An 18,139-nucleotide genomic window follows, 5' to 3' on the forward strand; every position below is an offset into this window, starting at 1 on the left:
TGTTGATAACATACTGATGTTTTGGTTTTTGCTAAGTCTTGTTAATCCAAAGTCAAGGACTTTTTGTTTCCTCCTTTTCTCATGCTCTCCCATACTGGGAGGGAGCGTAGCAGGGACAGGTGATTGAAACTTATCACAGGGATATTCCACACCATAGAATGTCCTGCCCAGTACCTAAACTGGGGATTGATAACTGGAGTTATCAATCTGGGTTTGAGAAGGGGCCTCTGGTGTCAGTCAGTGGGTGGTAAGCAATTGCATTGTGCATCACTTGCTTTTTTCCCTTTTTGTTATCACTGTTATATTATTTTATTTTATTTTCAATTATCAAATTGTTCTTATCTCAACATACAAATTTTAATTCAGCTCTCCTTCCTACCACTCTAAACTGTCCACCTTTCAGGCAGATCTCTGGGTAACATTCTCAATTTTTTATCTGGTGTTAAAGAAGACTTGAGCCATTGGCAACAACGTGCTGGCTCCTAGTAAAAAGACCAGGGTTTTTTTTGAGTTTCAAAAATAATCAAAGGATATTCAAAATCCTAAAAATTCTTGACTACCCTAACCATCCTGGAGGGCTAGAAAGGAAAAAAGAAGAGGCTAAAAAAAATGAAGGTGTTCCCCCTTAGGTTGTTCCTCTGAGGAGAAAAATACAAAGATTATTTATCATTCATGGTAGAGAATAGAGGTGCCTGCAATGCTAAATACATAAACCTGACTGGTGTCCTGGCCAGAGGCACTGTCATATCATAGTCCCCTCCTACAAAATACACCACTGAGATCAAGTACTGCAAGTATGACTGGTACAGTACAAACAAAATGTTACAAATATGAGAGGAAATAAGTCCACATTGTAACTAGCAACTGTTAAACTACTACAATGAATGTTTATAACAATTTTCTTCTAACAAACTTTGGTCAGACCTGTTCTTATATCAACCTTTTGGGTCCATGCCAAAAGGACTATTGTGGTTTAAGGCCAGATGGAAATTAACCACTTGCTCAACTCCACCCCCTCTTCTCCACCTCCAACCCAGTGCAACGGGGAGAATGATCCGAGTAAAATTTGTATGTTGAAATGAGAATAGTTTAAAAATTGAAAATAAAGTAAAATACAATAATAATGGGAAATAATAATACTGATAATGAAAACAAACAAGTTATCGACAATGCAATTGCTCACCACCTGCTGAATGATATTCTAAATCGAAAACACAGCAGTGTAACAGCCACTGAAAAGAAATTAACTCTACCCTAGCTTTTACCAGAACAGCTGAATAGTTTGGAGTGGCAGGGTGTGTGGGATTTTATGAGCAAGTACATAGGGCAGTGGGCACCTTCAAGATGTTCCTGCCTTACCCCTGAGCAAGTACAAAATCCAGAAAACTAGTAAACTACTTTTTAAAAGTGTGCTATCACCCTGGTAGCCCAGAGAGGATCTAGATCACTGCAACATGTTGTGGCCTGGCCCAGGCTTATTAAGCTGTGGTCAATACTGCTTAGTATTGTCAGGGGGAAAAGAAGATCTCTGAATCTGACAATGAGATGAAAATCGGCCATGCAGCTGCTCCAGCCACTGTGAGACACTGCAGCTGCTCCAATCCCAGTGACAGGAACTGCCACTGAAACCACTGAAACAGAATCTGCAGGTGCCAGTGTCAATTACCCCTGTAGAGAAGCAGAAGAAATGTGCATGAAAGTCACTCTGTAAAAAACCTTTAGCAAAAACAGTCAAGGAGGACAGGAAGAATAAAGAGGACAAAGAAGCAGTACCATCACAAGGGTGAATTACAGAGCCATCATCAAGGCCATCACAGGAACTGGAAGAGGAAACAGAAGAGCCAGCCACAACTTTATCCCTTTCCCTGAGTGAGCTGGGAGATATGAGGAGATTTCAGTCATTGTCCAGGTGTGTGTATAATCACCCGGCTGCTCCAGTGCTGGCACAACAGAGCCAGCAGTGTGGCATTAAGAGAGTAAGGAAGGCAGGGAGATGGGATCACTCTGCTGAGAAACCAACCACTGACAAAGCAATGTGAAAAAAGATACAAGCCCTTTGTCTGTGGAGCTGACTCTTATCAAGTGTGAGAGCAAGGTGTCCCTATAAAGAAGCTATTCCATGTAAAATAAGCAAATGGGCTTCAATAGAGAAAGGTATTAAATACCTGAGGGAATTACCCATATGAGAAATTATATATTTTGACCTAGACAATGCACAGCTTCCCCCAGGTCCAGGTGATGTCTTACATCAATGATTCATGGTGAAAATTTTTACAGAGAGTACCAACAGCGCATGCCAGCCCCTTGTCAACTATTGTTTCTAAAGATGATGCACAACCAACAGAAGGTGATTTTTCACACCCAGGAATACAAAGACAGTATTTCTTCTCCCATCACTGCAGCTGTGGAAAAGCTATCAGATAAACTGGTAGATAAACTGACAAGCTTTTCAGCATTTCAGAGTCCTACTCTTCACCTGCAGGGCCCCCTGTTGCAGCTGGAGCCTGGGGGCCTGTCCAACCCCAGCTTCTACCGGCAACGAGCCCAGATAGACAGATAGACATCCTGGGGGAGAGCTGCCAGGGTTTCCAGGCAGTCTCCAGCCGGGGGTAACACTTAGGAGCATTGAAAAAGGCTTAAGGTGACCAGCTCTTTCACAAGTGGTTGCTGCTCTGTGATCAGCTCTGTTCAGCCCAGCCGGCTCCGTTCAGGGGTTACTCTAGCTGACGCAGACAAGAGATGGGAAGATCATATGGCATTCCACAGAAAGTCTTTAGTGCAGGCTTTAGTGAAGGGGGCCAGTGATGGTCTAACCCAGAACTGGGCAAAAGCTGGTGTTTTGATAGGGAAGGGGAGAATCTAGAAGGGGACCAACAGCCTTTGAGACCAGGCTAAGATGACCAATACTTAACAGGGAGATAACATGGGGTCCTGAAGCTGGAAGGGGTCCACAGCTTAGTCACCATGACTAGGTGGTTTTGTCTTATCTTAGGGGACAGATCTCCGGGGAAGATTCCTGTCAGACTGGACTTCCTCCACAGCCCCCTATTTCTACAACTGACAGTAGGTGTCCTCTTGGTTGAGAGAGAGGATATAGAAGGTACACACCACAGGGTACCCTGTGGTTTTACCAGCAGGACCATGGAGAGGATATGAGGAAGTGGAATGAACAATCCACCTTGATCCTTGATGCACAGATACGGGAATTGCGGGGGGAAACAGCCATGGTGCAATATTTTCCAAGAGATTGCTGCTCCAATCTCCAGCAGACAGTTTTCCAGGCAGACTGGAAAGTCTGATCATATTACTGACACTATGGAGATAAGGTCTAATCCGTTTCTACAAGTTGTTAGTGGGTAACCTTGAAATCAGTATTAGAGGGGCCCTGCCTCTAGCCAGGTGGAGGAGAGGGCTAACTAGGTTTACTGGACTGTGTGGATTCAAAGGCCTGGCACAGCAGCCCCACAGGATTACAAGGCTTTGGTAGCCACTGGTGCACATTGTATCCTAATGCCATCAAGCTACATAGGGACAGAATCCATTTGTATTTCTGGAGTGACAGGGGCGTCCAAACAGCTGACTCTATTGGAGGCTAAGATTAGTCTGATTGGGAATTAAACGCAAAAGCACCCTGGTGTGCCTGGACCAGAGGCTCCATGTATCCTTGGACTAGACTGTGCCAAGACATGATATTTCAGAGATCCAAGAGGGATGGTAGGCTTTTGGTAAAACTTCCCCAGAGGAAGAGGAAATGAGGCATCTGTCTACCTTGCCTGGTCCCTCAGAGAACTCCTCTGATGTGGGGTTGCTGGAGGCTGAAGAGCAGCAGGTGCCAGTGACTACCACAGTGGTGCACAGGAGGTAATAAGAGGCTCCAGCCAAGACTGTAACTCCTCCCTGTGGGTGGTTTGCTGACTGGAGAGCCAAGGGGTGATCAGCAGGAGCTGCTTACCCTTGGACAGCCCCTTATGGCAAGTGTGAGTCTAATGGGGATGGGGACTGAGTGGATTTTCACTGCCTGGATGAATGCCACCTCTGGGTGCTGCCACACCCAACATTCTGGAGCTTCAGTGTGGACATGAGCTAAAGGCAGCCCAGCGGTGCCACCACTGACATTGCTGATGTGTTTTTCTCAATCCCTCTGGCAGCAGCAGGCAGGTCACAGTTTATTTTCACTTGGAGGGATGTCCAGTAGAGCTGGAACTGACTGTGCCGGGGTGAAAACACAGCTCACCATCTGCTGATGGACTGATCCAGGCTGCACTGGGGCAGGGTGAAGCTCCAGAACACCTGGAATATATCTATGATATCTTTGTTTGGGGAAATACTGCAGGAGAAGTTTTTGCAGAATAAAAGAAAATAATCCAAATCCTTCTAAACCCCATTTTTTCCATAAATCAAGGTAAGGTAATGGGACCTGCACAGGACATGAAATTTTGAGGAATGAAATGGCAGGATGGGCATCACCAGATCCCAATGGGCATGATTAATAAGTGATGTGCCCACCAGCTAACTAGAAATAAACACCAGTTTTTTTAGGCACTGTGAGATTTTGGAGAATGGACATTTCAAATTAGTCTGATTGTAAGCTCCCTCTAGCAAGTGACACAGAAGCAGAATTATTTTGAATGGTGCCCTGAGCAGCAAAAAGCCTTTGAATAAATCAAACAGGAGATAATTCATGGTGTATCTCTTGGGCCAGTCTGAATAGGGCAAGATGTAAAAAATGTCCCTAACACTGTAGCTGAAGAGAGAGGCTCTTCCTGGAGCCTCTGACAGAAAGCACCAGGTGAGGATTGAGGTTGACCCTTAGGTTTTTGAAATTGGGCATACAAAGAGTCTGAAGCCTACTTTATTCCAACTAAAGCTTATGGTGTCCAAGCCAGTTCAGAGGTGATTGGTACTGAAGCACAGCTCCTCCTGGTTTGCTGGTTGTCTGTGATGGGCTGAATGTTCAGTGGGAGGATCTCCTCTGCACACCATGCAACCAATGCTACCTGGAGTAAGTGGGTTGCACTGGTTGCACAACAAGCTTGAATAGGAAACCTCATCATCCAGGAATCTTAGAAAAGATCATGGACTGACCAGAAGGCAAAGATTTTGGAATGTCACCTGAAGGAGAGGTAATATGTGCTGGAGAGGGCTCACTATGTAATAAATTACCAGAAAGGAAGGAGCAATATGCCTTTTTCATTTGGGTCCTTGCTGTCTTGTGGGAAAGCACCAGAGGTGGAAAGCAGCTGCATGGAGTCCCCCAAAACAAGCCACAGAAACTGATGAAGGAGGAGAATTGAGTCAGTTTGCAGAGGTGAAAGCCAGGAAGCTGGCCTCAGACACTGCTGAACAAGAGAAATGGCCAGTGGCCTTGCAGTAAAGGAAGCAAAATACTTGGCAGTATAGAGGTAAACACATTTGGGCTGCTGCATTGTGGCAAGATATTGCTGCCTGGATGGAGACCCTGGTTGTGAAGGTACGTCACATACCTAAGCACAGTATTCCCCTTCAGCAGTTTCTGTGACTTATTGTGGGGGACTCCATACGGCTGATTTCCATTCCTGGTGCTTTCCCACAAGACAGCAAGGACCCAAATGAAAAAGGCATATTGCTCCTTCCTTTCTGGTAATTTATTACATAGTGGGGCCTCTCCAGCACATATTACCCCTCCTTCTGGTGCCGCTGGAGAACATCAGAATAACCAGGAGGTGGACCAGGCTTTCAGGACTCAGGAGTCTCAGTGGCCCTGGACTGGCAGCTCAAGGGTAAATTATTTCTAGCTTTCTCCCCGTGACACTTTGGGACACCAAGGAAGAGATGCAACATAGCAGTGTACTTGGGACTGAGAGGTGGACTTAACCAAGGACACTATCTCACAGGTTATCCATGAATGTGAAACATGAGCTGCCATAAAGCAGGCCAAGCAGTTAAAGCCTTTTTGGTATGGAGTATGATGGCTGAAATATAGATATGGGGACTCCTGGTAGATTGACCTATCACATCCCTCCAAATCTGTAATGGCAAGTGCCATGTGCTAACAGTGGTGGAATCAGACACCGGATGGCTGTGCCTCACACCACTGCCTGGAACACCATCCTGGGCCTGGAAAAGCAAGCCCTGTGGCAACAGGGCACCCCAGAAAGATCTGAATCAGACAATGGAACTTCCTTCCTAAACATCCTCATAGAGCTTTGGGGCAAAGAACATGGCACTGAGTGGATGTATCATTCCCTACCGTGCACCAGCCTGGAAAGAACGAATAATGTAATGGACTGCTAAAGACTACACTGAGAGCAATGAGTGGTGGGACATTCAAATGTTGGGATGCACATTTAGCAAAGGCCACCTGGTTAGATACCAGAGGATCTGCCAACCAGGCTGGCCCTGCCCGAAGTTCTTATGTAGGGTAGAAGGGGATAAATTACCTGTAGTGCATACTAAAAACATGCTGGGGAAAACAGTCTGGGTTATTCCTGCCCCAGGCAAAGGGAAACCCATCTGCATGATTGCTTTTTCTCAAGGTCCCAGGTGCACTTGGTGTGTAGTGTTGGAGGATGGGGAAGCTCTGTGTGTGCCTCGGGGTGATTAGATTTTAGGTGAAAATAGCCAGTGAATTAAACTGTATGATGTTCATCACTATGCAACACTCTATTGCCACTTTTGTGTGTAGAAGTGGCAATAATAGCTGTGTGTGTATCACCTCAGAGCATCAACCCTAACAACTGCTCTGGGACCTGAGCCTGACTCCCCTCTGATTATTGCACTCACAGAGAATGAACTTGGATAAAACTGAACAAGTGCAGCAGTACTGGGATCAGAACTGGCTCAAATGTGCAGCATGCAACAATCTAACACCTCACACCATCTTTTCTGCTTCAGATTGTTACCAAAGATGAAGGCCAAAGTCATGGACTAAATTAATTCAACACACTTGTTTTTTTAATTGTGTGGATGTTTTATGAACACTTAGCAGAGCGTTCCATTGACTAAAAGAATGATGTTTGTGTATCTATCAACACAGAAAGGGAAGGTGATGGGATATTGGGGAGTGTGAAACTTTGCATGACACAGATGATATGGATTAAGTGGTGGGTATCGTCCTGATTACAGCTAGGGTAATTTCTTCTCAGTAGCTGTTACAGTGCTGTTTCAGATTTAGAATGAGAATGGTGTTGATAACTTAGTGATGTTTTGGGTTTTGCTAAATTGTACTTATCTGAAGTCAAAGACTTTTCCCACCTTGTCTCATGCTCTGCCAGTGAGAAGATACACCAAAAAAAACGATCTGGGAGGGACAAGTGACCTAAACTGGCCAAAGGGATACTCAACACCAGAGAACATCATGCCCGATATATAAACTGGGAGGCTATCCAGAAGACCAGTGGATCTGGGTACAGGAAGGGGAGTCTGGTATCGGTCAGTGCCTGGTGAGCAACTGCATCGTGCATCACTTGTTTGTGGCTTTTTTATTATTTCCCATTCTTACTGTATTTTACTTTATTTTCAGTTATTAAACTGTTCTTATCTCAACATACAAGTTTTGCTTTGATTCTTGTCCCCATTCTACCAGGGTGGGGGGAAAAGATTGGGGAGTTGAACAAGTGGATATGAGGTGTTTCATCTCCAGCTAGGCATAAAACTACAACATACAGTTTTGAGTATATTATTTTAAACAGAAAACTGGAACAACATTTCAAAAATGTGCAAAAGGTCAGGAGAATCAAGTTCAAAACCTGTGCTCCCAGAACCAATCTCCACAGAAAGCAGCTAACAAGGCACTGTTTTCAGCAGTTTCCTTATACAGAACTCACTTTTACAGGTGTGATGATAGGAGAAAGACTATGCACTCATCTTTCCTTCCTCAGTAAAATTACTGAAGAGGAATAAGGCAGCAAAATCCCTTTTACCAGCAAATCACAGAAACTCTCTGACCTGGGCTGTTACAGAGCAAACCACAGACTGCTGTTATGCATTATTTATTCTAAGTACTCAGAGGTCTGATCAGAAGAGATAAATGTAATGAATATTTAAGATTTAGAATTTGAAACTAATTGTCTGTATATATAAACTTTTATTTACATGAGGCATCAAAATTGCCCTTTTAAACAAAAGGGTCATTTTTCCCTTTAACCAATACTTTGGTGAAAGAAACATCACATTTAATAGACTAATATTCACTAGTATACTTGTTCTGAAAAAGCAGGTATAATCCAATGTACAAGATGAAAAACCACAAAATATCCAAGCATACTGTTCATGAATTACTCTATAGAACAAAGAATTAAGGCTTGTTTGCATCACAATGATGATCAATCATGCATCATTTATTCCCACAAAGAATAAAATCCATTTCCAAATGAAGCAGGAGTAGCAGTAGTCTTGTATAATCCCCATATTGTTTACATGGAAAAAAAAAACAATTTGGCATCTTAGAAATTAGATTGAATAGTAGGGGGAAAGAGAGGAAAACAGAAAATGGTCCTTCCTTCGGAATCCTTTACAAGCACTTTCAGTTTCCACTGAAGAACCCTTCAGTTTAAAGAGGAAAACTGGAACTTGTCAAGGTTTGAAATAACATTTTCAGAAAGACTAGAGTTATGGTTTCATTGATGATGAAGTATCTAGCAAAAATACTTTGCTTGGAATAATGAATTCCACACTGATATCCCCAAGTAAATGGTATATATACATTAGGCTGAGCCTGTTTAATAGGTCTGATTTATAAAAATGGTAAACCTGTATTATGCTTCGGCCTGATGTAGTAGTTCCTGAGTTTTAGATCACTGCTAAGCCACAGCAGACAAAACTCTGAATGATGTAATGAAAAGTTTTGCAAATCACTTTCAGCAACAACACACATTTCATTCAGCAACTTTCAATCATCAATAAAAGTCAGTCTTCCAGGTCCTTCATTTTTCATCCACCGCCGGTATCTCTTCCATCGGGGATCCATGGCCATCTTCTTCTTTAGCTCCTCCTCTTGTTCTCGTTTATACACCTGGTAAGACAGACAGAAGTTTCTAATACGAATGAAGAAACAGCTTAACTGAGCCTCAAGTGGGGTGTGTTTATAATTCAATCATTTGCCACCCTATTGTTCTTACAGAAGACTGGACTGCAGTGCAAAAGCAGACCTTGACCAACAGAAAGCACTGGAGCACCTGCAGCCCAAGAGTCTCTTGCTGCCCAAGATGCTTTGTGCTTTTGCTGAGATCAGAACTGTAAGCCCCGTAATATTTTTATTTTTTTTCTTAGAGAAATAGATGCTCAATCAATTCAACAAAATACACACTAAGCAACAGATAATGTTCTAAAAAGTTAACCTTGTGAGTCCCTCTCAGCACATATACTGTTCAGCTCCTCATTTTAGCTGTTCTCCCTTTTCAAAGTCATCATCTAACAGAATATCACTATGGAACTTTTTGTTCCCAAGAAAGGTTCTCAACAAAGTTGAGAATATCTCAAATATCTCTGCATCTTTATAATACTAAAAGATAAACAATTATATTCTGTCAAGAAATATCTCAGAGTCACATGACTTAGTCTGACTCAAACACCAATTAAATTTAAAGTTCTGCTAACAAGTCCGCAAACAAGATTTTAAAAATACTATGTTATATATGGCTGCATGAATACACAAACTCAATGCTCAGTGATCATGAAGGTTTTAAGAATCATTAGGAAACAGTACAAATATTGTGGAACTCTATGATGCACCTATGTATTGAATTCCTGGCCTTTCCCATTCTAAAACAACACTGGAAAACTGGACAGTATGTAGATACACATCTCCAGTGATGAAGGAACAGACAAGCTTTTGGGGAGAAACACTACAGCGACTGTGTTTCAAGTAAGGATATGGCAGTGGTACATAGAAGTACAAGCCAGCACAAGAACAGAATAAAGCATGATTATTCTCCATTTCCAGTAATACTAGAATGAGCAGGAGTCCCAGTGACTTAAAAAAAATCCTCTTCCACCACCTTCTACAAGTACTGAACTCATTACCAGATGGCACAGCAGACACTGAAAACTTTAATGCATTCAAGAGACTAGGTAAAAACTGAATAAAGCCATTATCTACAAAGACCATTTCCTTTTCAGAAAGTTACAAAGCTGCAAAATATGTTGGATAAATATTACCATACAGGGGCAGCTGTCAAGTATTCATCAGGGAAAATCAACTGCTGGAGATAAGTGTGAGCTAAAAAGACTTGTGGCCAATACAGCTCTTTCACATTCAGTGACCAAAACATCTTTAGTTAAAAACTGAATGGGTAAGAAACCAGGGCGTTTTTTTCTCTACTACAGGATATCCATCCAATCTTTTTCCATAGTAACATCTGCTTTAACTAGAAGCATTACTCAGTCTTTGGACTTTCAGACTGCTTTCTAGCAGACCCATCCTAACTGAACATGGCAGCTAAACCTCTCCTTACATTAACACCTATTTTACTATTTTCCTCTTCAAGTTTGTAGAGTAATCCACGCCTGTCTGAGGGTGAAGAAACATTCTCTTATCTTTGGTGTCCTGCCATCCCATCTCTTTTCCCAGCATATGCAGAACAGCAGCACCACCTCCTTTTCCCCTTAAGACTGAGTTCATATTCTCATGTTTTTCTTTAGAAACCTTACATCCAAAGGGCCCACAGATCCACCTCTGTGGAACAACAGAAGGGTTTTATCAACCTGCCATGCATTAACCCCAGCATCCCAAGTAATCCTGGAATGCAAATTCCATGCTGTGGCTGATGTTTCTTTTCTGCTCTCACAGAATTTAAAAAAATTATACCATGACTATGTAGTGTTGATTACTGATTTTTTTATCTGTCCATGGCAAGAGTAGAAGTTATGCCTAATGGTAGTTTTTACCCCATCCTTACTTGAATAGGTATACAGCACTTCAAGAACAGTCCATGACTCACACAGGACAAAGAACTACCAAAGAACAGACGGGAAAACCAAAACCAAAACTAACAAACAATTAAAACCCCCTGGGCCAGGAATTAACAGCTTAGAAGACTGATGAAATAGGAGTTTCAAAGAGAATGGGTAATTCTTATTACAAATTATTACTGTTTGGAGAGCAGACAATAGTCTTCAACCTACTATAATAGCACACTGTTATTACTGTTCTGGGAGTGCAGGATAACTAACATTAGTTTTTCCACCGGGGCTACTGATAAATAACAGAGAAGAGAAGAGAAATTTCCAGTTTCTAGTTTTCCTGAAGCTGTTGGATAGACCTTAAAGACTAATTAGCAAAAAAAAAAAAAGATAAATGTATGCAAAAGTAGCTGGAATGAGTGGATGAACAGATAATAACAAATACAGGGATGTTTTTGGCATGTAAAAAGAAGCAACAGCAACAGGCCCAAAGAAAAAGTTCAAGAAAAGGTCACCTGTAATATTGAAGCACTCAGTCAATACAAGCACCACAGATCCCTTCAGACAGCCCTCTAGAGCCATAAAAGGACTTCCAGGAGTAAGATGCATGCAAATTAGCTCTCAGAAAAGTGATGTTTATGTATTAGCTAGGAAGTATATTGTAATGAATATGTATGATCATGACAGAATAAATACCCCACTGTAAATTTTCACAGCACACATTCGATTATACATTATTTGAGGATACACGCTTTGGGTGTGTCCAGAGCTGTAATAAAGAGTGCCTGCTTTCTAATACTTCAAATTGTGTTAGAAAGTTCATTTCCTGGCAGATTTCAGTATCGCTACCCACCTCATAGTTTTCTCGTATCCATAGCTGCCGTTCAAGAAAGGTCTCCTTTTGATGATCTTCCAGGCTGTCAAACTGAGACTGAGACATTTTCATGTACCTTCGTATGATATACAACTTCTCTTCCACACCATACTCTTGCCCTTTAATAGTGAAACAATAAATCCACCAACAGTACCAAACTATGTACTTGCACCAGTAAAAAGGAGCAAGAAGGATCTGAAATAGAAGGATATCATATATTTTGGGTTTCTGATAACCACCCTTTATATCTATTTTATTTTTAATAATGTCTTTGATAATTTCTTCCTCCTCTTCACGAATTTCTTCTTTAGACCGCCTGTTCTTGCCTTTTTCTTTAGTCTTGTTGAGTAAACCTTGCTGCCTGGCAATCTCAGTAGCTTGTATACGGTATTTTGGCACAGATGCTAAGTAGTTGATAGCTTCATTGTAACTACTCCACCAGCTGAAGAACTGTAATTTAAGAACAGTAAACATAAAAACCATGTTTTAATATAGACACATTCTATTCGGGGGTTTGCCAGGAAAATAAAAAAGTAATGCTGTCATACATTTTTAATCACAGTTACATTAAAGTAAGGGCAAAAAATGAAGCTAACAGTACTTCCGTGATATCATAGGAGCTACAATCATCCTTCCAGACTCAGTGAAGCACCTGGAAAATGAATGTATAGAAATGTATCTCACAGCAATTTATGATGCCAAGGAAGGCCAAGCAGACATGTTCTGAACAGTTTTGTTCTTGAGCAGATGGCAATAAAGTTAATACCAGGCTGTGCCAGCCATTCGCAAAAGCCCCCCTTCTTATATTTATAAATATAGGAGCTACTATACAAACTATATTATATTTTAGTATAAAATTTTTTACCCATTTAAAGCAGTTCACTGAACACAGATTAAGTATGACAATCTCATCAGTCTGGCAGTGTCCACTTTGCAAGACACAACACACCTCTCTGATCTCTAGCTGCCTTCTGGATTTCAAGGGAGTGGGGACAAAAGCTCCCAAACAACAAACCAGAGAAAAATACTGTTTGAGTGAACACAGAATCATAGAACATCCTGAATTGGAAGAGACCCACAAGGATCATCAAGTCCAGCTCCTAGCCCTGTACAGCGCAACCCTGAGAATGCTTCCTTCTGAAGACAGAAGAAGCACAAGGACTAGTTGAGAGCTGATGTTGTACCCATCTAGTGTCTTGTAAATGACCTAAGATGAGGCATGGAAAACATGGAAGAAACTCGATAGGCACAAGAGAGGAAAAGTTAGCAGCTCACTTTCATTCTTGGGACAAAAAAGCATGTCTCACTGATGAAACTTTTTTAACAATGACACATCTCACACCATTTACCAAGAGAAAGCGCAGACATAAACCCACTACACAACCCTAGCAAAGGCCAAAAAGCAGAAACAACAGAAAGCATCATAGGAAAACCAGTTTACAGAGATGCTTACACTGAATTTAGAACTTAGCTGGACTCCAGGAAAGCGTCTGCACTTACACACAAAATGAGAAATAAGACGTGAAATGAAACTTTGGCATTGGAACTGATTCTGGAGAAAAGTTAGGTGTTTGGTTGAGTACGACATTAGAATTTATTATTCCAAATTATCAAATTCTGATCAACATACTTTTTATTCCAACTTCCAATATCCCACTAAACACTGAGCTACCTGCACCACAGCATAAACTGTGTCTACATCTCTTAAACTTCTTGGGTATTTCCAATGATGTTTTGAACCAGTGATTTAAAAGATCCTAAAGAGAAGTTATGCATTTTTGTCCTCTTGTCAGCAACAGCACAAGTTTTTTCATTTAAAACAACAGAGGGTTTTCTTGCCTTAGATTTACCACCTTCAGAGTAAACTCTGCTGAACTGAATGCTTCTCTCATTACTTCATCCGTGTGGTGTTTAAAATACACCACAATGCAAGATTCACACACTAGTAAACTCCTGATACTCACTCCTATCATCTGAAATAAGTCTTGAATTCAGTTTGCTACTAATCCATTTTTTTAAAAATTTACTTACGCATCTTGGCAGACACATGTTATTTGGGGCACTAGTCCTGCCTGAGCTACTCTGAGCCTGCCAGGAAGAACCAAGTGAGTTGTTCAGAAAAGATGCAGAAAAGATTCTTGTCTCAAAGAAAATGAAAATAAACTAATATCTACCTTTGTTCAAGGCACCAAGGGCAGTCAAAAATCTGCTAAGTACCTCCTGACTTCCAGATTTTTATGAACACCACACAGAACCAGACCACAGCACACAGGAACAGGGCTCCTCACAGACACTTTTTATTAAATGGCACATTTAATACTGCCACTACTTCTCCTCTTGTTCAGAAATTCACAGTATGATGTAAACATGAAATTTTACCTGAAACACAGAGATGGCACACACTGTAACTAGGATCACTATTGTGACATCTACTTTAGGAGCCAGTCTCCTGCTGTAGTAGTGGTAATAATGCCTGTAATACTCCTCAGGATGATCCAGCATGTAGTCATAGTCTTTACGCGTTTCTTCATCCTGCAGGATGAGATGAAAAACTCATTCAGGTTTAAATTCCTGCTTTCACTTGCTCTGTTGTATCTGTGTTTTACTTCTCATTAAGGACCACGCTGCTGTGAAACTGGCCACAGCCCAAGTGAGTATGAAACAGAGGAAATTTGTCCTTTTCTCATATTCTCAATTAATTTGTTCTCACACTTATCTGCCCATATACATATGACGCATTTAGACTTAAAATGAATAAGCAGGTACTGTGCAAAGGCATTTAAAACTAGAAAACAGACAAGCAACTAAAATCCACAGAGTAAGTTGTTTAACTTCAGAATGGGAATTCCAGATGGACTAGAGTTAATAAGTATTGCTCAGGAAAAGATTTTCAGATGAAGAACCTATTAGGAGATTGTTCTACAAAACTTAAAGGAATTAGTTTACAGGGCTATGGAATCTGTCCAATGGAAGGCCAATTCAAAACCTCATTGTTCTCATATTCTCTGAGTTTTTCATCATTTTCCTCCATATAATTGCGGGATGGGAAATTTAATTTTGCCAGGATCAACTGCATTCCTTTCAAACTCCGTCCCCCCTCCCCACCCTGGGGAAAAAAAAAAGAAAAAAAAGAAAAAAAAAAGTTCCCTTTTCTAACCCCTTGTAGCCTTAAAACACTTACAGGTCTCCTTCTTCCATTCCTGGGTTCCATCTTTGCCAAGTCACACATGCTTTGCCCTGAGAAGCCTTCCCTTACAGATCCCATATGCTACTCGAGTCACTGCTACTTTTAAAGGTATACCTCCAAGATAAAGCCCGGACGGTTCGTTATAAATAAATAAATAAAATAAAATACATCCATTTAAAAAGAACGAATTCTAAACACAGAAGGATTTTCAAGAGCACTCCATCCTCCTTCCAGCACTCTCGGGCTGGCCACGGAAGGAGGATTTTTCGGGGTGTTTCTCCTCCCCTCCCTGACTGCTTACCGGAGCGGCTCCGGCCGCGGCGGCGGTCCCGCTCTCTCACCTTGAGGGTCTCGTAGGCGGCGGCGATGAGCAGGAACTTCTCGTGCGCCGCCTGCGCCCCGCCGCCCTCGCCGCCCGCGGGCTCCCCGCGGTAGCGGTCGGGGTGGTACTGCCGGGCGAGCTGCCGGTAGGCGCGGGCGATCTCCGCCTTGCTGGCCTGCCGGCTGACGCCCCGCACCTCGTAGCAGACTCGGCGGCCGCAGTAGAGGCGGTCGGTGAGGCCCCTCGCCGGCCGCGGCAGCAGCGCCGCGCACAAGCACAGGCACAGCGCCCACCGCCCGCCCGGACACCGCACCACCGCCGCCGCCATTTCACCGCCGCCGCCGCCGCCGGGGCCGGGCCGCGCTCCGTGCCGTGCGCGCGGCCGGCGGCGGGGCCGGCGCGGGAGGGCGGGGGCGCGACAGGGGGCGGGGGACGGCAGAACCCGCGCGCGGGGGCGGCGGAGAGAGGCAGCGCGGCCTGCTCGACGAGCCGAGCACCAGCGCAGGTCCTTTGTCCCCGGTTTGTCAGCGGCTGCTGCCGCCCCGTTCTTGCAGCCGGCGGTGTGCCCTTGCGTTGCACCCACGCCAACGGAATCCTGGGATGCGTTCGGAAGAGCGCTGCCAGCAGGTCGATGAGGTGATCCTGCCCCTGTAGTCAGCCCTAGTGAGGCGGTATCTGAACTGCTGTGTTCAACTCTGAGCTGCACAGCTCAAGAAAAACACGGAGGTACTGGAAGAGGTCCAGAGGAGGCCACAAAGGTGATTTGGGGTCTGGAGCAGCTCTCTCATGAGAAAAGACTGCAGTAGCTGGGCCTGTTCAGTCTGGAGAAGAGACGACTGAGAGAGGATCTCATTAATGCATATAAGTGTCTCAAAGGCGGGTATTGAGAGGGTGGTGCCAGACTTTTCAGTGGTGCCCAGCGATAGTATGAGGACCAAAGACCATAAACACAAGAAATTTCACCTCGGCATGAGGAAGAACTTCTGTACACCGAAGGTGGCAGAGCACTGGAGCAGGCTGCTCAGGGAAGTCGTCGTCTCCCTGCCTGGGTGTATTCAAAACCCACCTGGACACGTTCTTGTGTCACCTGCTGTAGGGGACTCTTGTCTTGGCAGGGGGGTTTGAATAGATGATCTCCAGAGGTCACTTCCAACCCCAATGATTGTGTTATACTTCCAGTACCTTTTAAGTACTTCCTGAGCCTGTACGTGGTTTATGTTTGCTCCTGGCAGGATCTCAGGGTCTGACCACCTGTCATGTGGGTCCAACGCAATTTAACTGGCAGTCCCATTTTGGGAACTGTCCTGTGCATCTCTTCTATGGCGTGGAATCATGGGGAGCATTCCTGCTGCTGCCTAAGGACACAACTGATAGGTGACCTCATCTTTGTCTAGAAGTATCCCAAGGGAGGGTGACAAAGTTCCACCTGAACATGAGGAAGAATTTCTTTACTGTGCTGCACACTGGAACAGATTGCCCAAAGAGGTTGTGGAGTCTCCCTCACCTGAGAGATTAAAGAACTGTCTGGATGCAATCCATGTCCTCTAGGAGCATGTCCTGCTTGAGCAGGGAGGTTGGACCAGATGTCCTTCCAGCATGACCCCTTCTGTGATTCTGAGTGATTCTGTATGCACAGCTCCCTGAAATGGTAGCTTCGACAACAGGTCTGCCACCTGTGATATGCTGTATCCAAAGACTTCTCCTGGGGAGGAGGATTACATCTCTGCTAAGGTGGAACAAGCAGGAACATCACCACAGTGTTTGACCTTTCCTAGGAAAGGAGATATGGGCTTGATGCTGTAAATATTCACCACAAAAATGCTCAGCTCATTAGAGAGCATCTGCTGTTCTTAAAGCTAGAAATGAGTGTGCCTCCTGTGTGGCTGGTCTCCCCTGCCTGTCTCCTTTCTGCGTTAATAAATGCTTATAATTTCCATCAGTTGTGGATGGGTCCCAAATCTGCTTCCTCAAAAAAAAATAAAAGGCCACCTCTTTGCAACTCATTAGAGCCCAGCCTCTCAGCATGGGAGGCTGGGAGTCAACTCCTCAGATCCTGACCTTTGAAAATTGTGGTGGGTTGACCTGGTGGCCGTTGACCACCAAGCTGCTCTATCACTTCCCCTTCCCAGGTGGATGGGAGAGAGAGAATAAGATGGAAAATGGCTTATTGGTTGAGATCAGGCAGTTTACTAAAGCAAAAGTGAAAATTTGTGCATGCACAGGCAAAGAGGAAGAAAATTTTATTGTTTACTTCCCATCACAAGTTATGTCTGGCCATTTCCTGGGGAGTGGGACTTCAGGATGCACAGAGGTTGCTCCAGAATGCAAACTGTAAAAAATGAATGCCGCTTGTTCCTCCTTCAGCTTTTGTATCTGAGCTGACATCATATGCCACGGAATTTTACTTTGGTCAGTTTGGCTCAGCTGGTCTGGTTTCGTCCCCTCCCAGGATCTTGCCCAGCCCCAGCCCCCTTGATGGAGGAAGGAATGTTGGAGAGACAGCGCTGATGCTGTGCCAGCGCTGCTCAGCAATAGCCAAAACACTGGTGTGTTACCAGCACCTTTCCAGCCATCGATGCAAAGTGCAGCAAGGTGAGGGCTGCTGTGGGGGAAATGAACTCCAGCTCAGCCAGAGGCATTGTACAAATATAGCAAGAATGGTACACAGAAGCTTTTGTCACCTTTTTTTTTCCTGACTCGAGAAGAAAGCTAGTCCTCTGACACCTGTCACTTGAACTTAACGTCTGTCGTGGGACTGGCCCTGGAGCTTCAGGTTGACGTGACCAGCTGCCCCCGTGCCACCTGCAGGAAGCAGTAAGGGAGCTCGGGAACGGGCGCCACGCTGGCAGCTTCTAGAGCTGCCCCAGGGACGCCT

At 43.8% G+C, this 18,139-nt stretch overlaps 1 protein-coding gene across 1 annotated transcript; it reads right to left on the reverse strand.

Annotated features, from left to right (window-relative positions):
• Positions 1–8,282: 8,282 nt before the first annotated feature.
• DNAJC25 (DnaJ heat shock protein family (Hsp40) member C25) lies at positions 8,283–17,837 on the reverse strand. Its single transcript, XM_005530763.3, has 5 exons — positions 17,820–17,837; positions 15,284–15,964; positions 14,135–14,287; positions 11,735–12,205; positions 8,283–8,992 (listed from the first exon to the last, which is right to left on the reverse strand). The coding sequence occupies exons 1-5, from the start codon at positions 17,835–17,837 to the stop codon at positions 8,870–8,872; spliced, it is 1,446 nt and encodes a 481-aa protein (XP_005530820.2). The 3' UTR covers positions 8,283–8,869.
• Between the last annotated feature and the right edge of the window lie 302 nt (positions 17,838–18,139).

The sequence above is a fragment of the Pseudopodoces humilis genome, chromosome 4 (assembly GCF_049639895.1).
Source record: "Pseudopodoces humilis isolate 2021_Gansu_Grassland_sample_001 chromosome 4, ASM4963989v1, whole genome shotgun sequence".
In the NCBI taxonomy this organism is placed as follows: Eukaryota; Metazoa; Chordata; class Aves; order Passeriformes; family Paridae; genus Pseudopodoces; species Pseudopodoces humilis.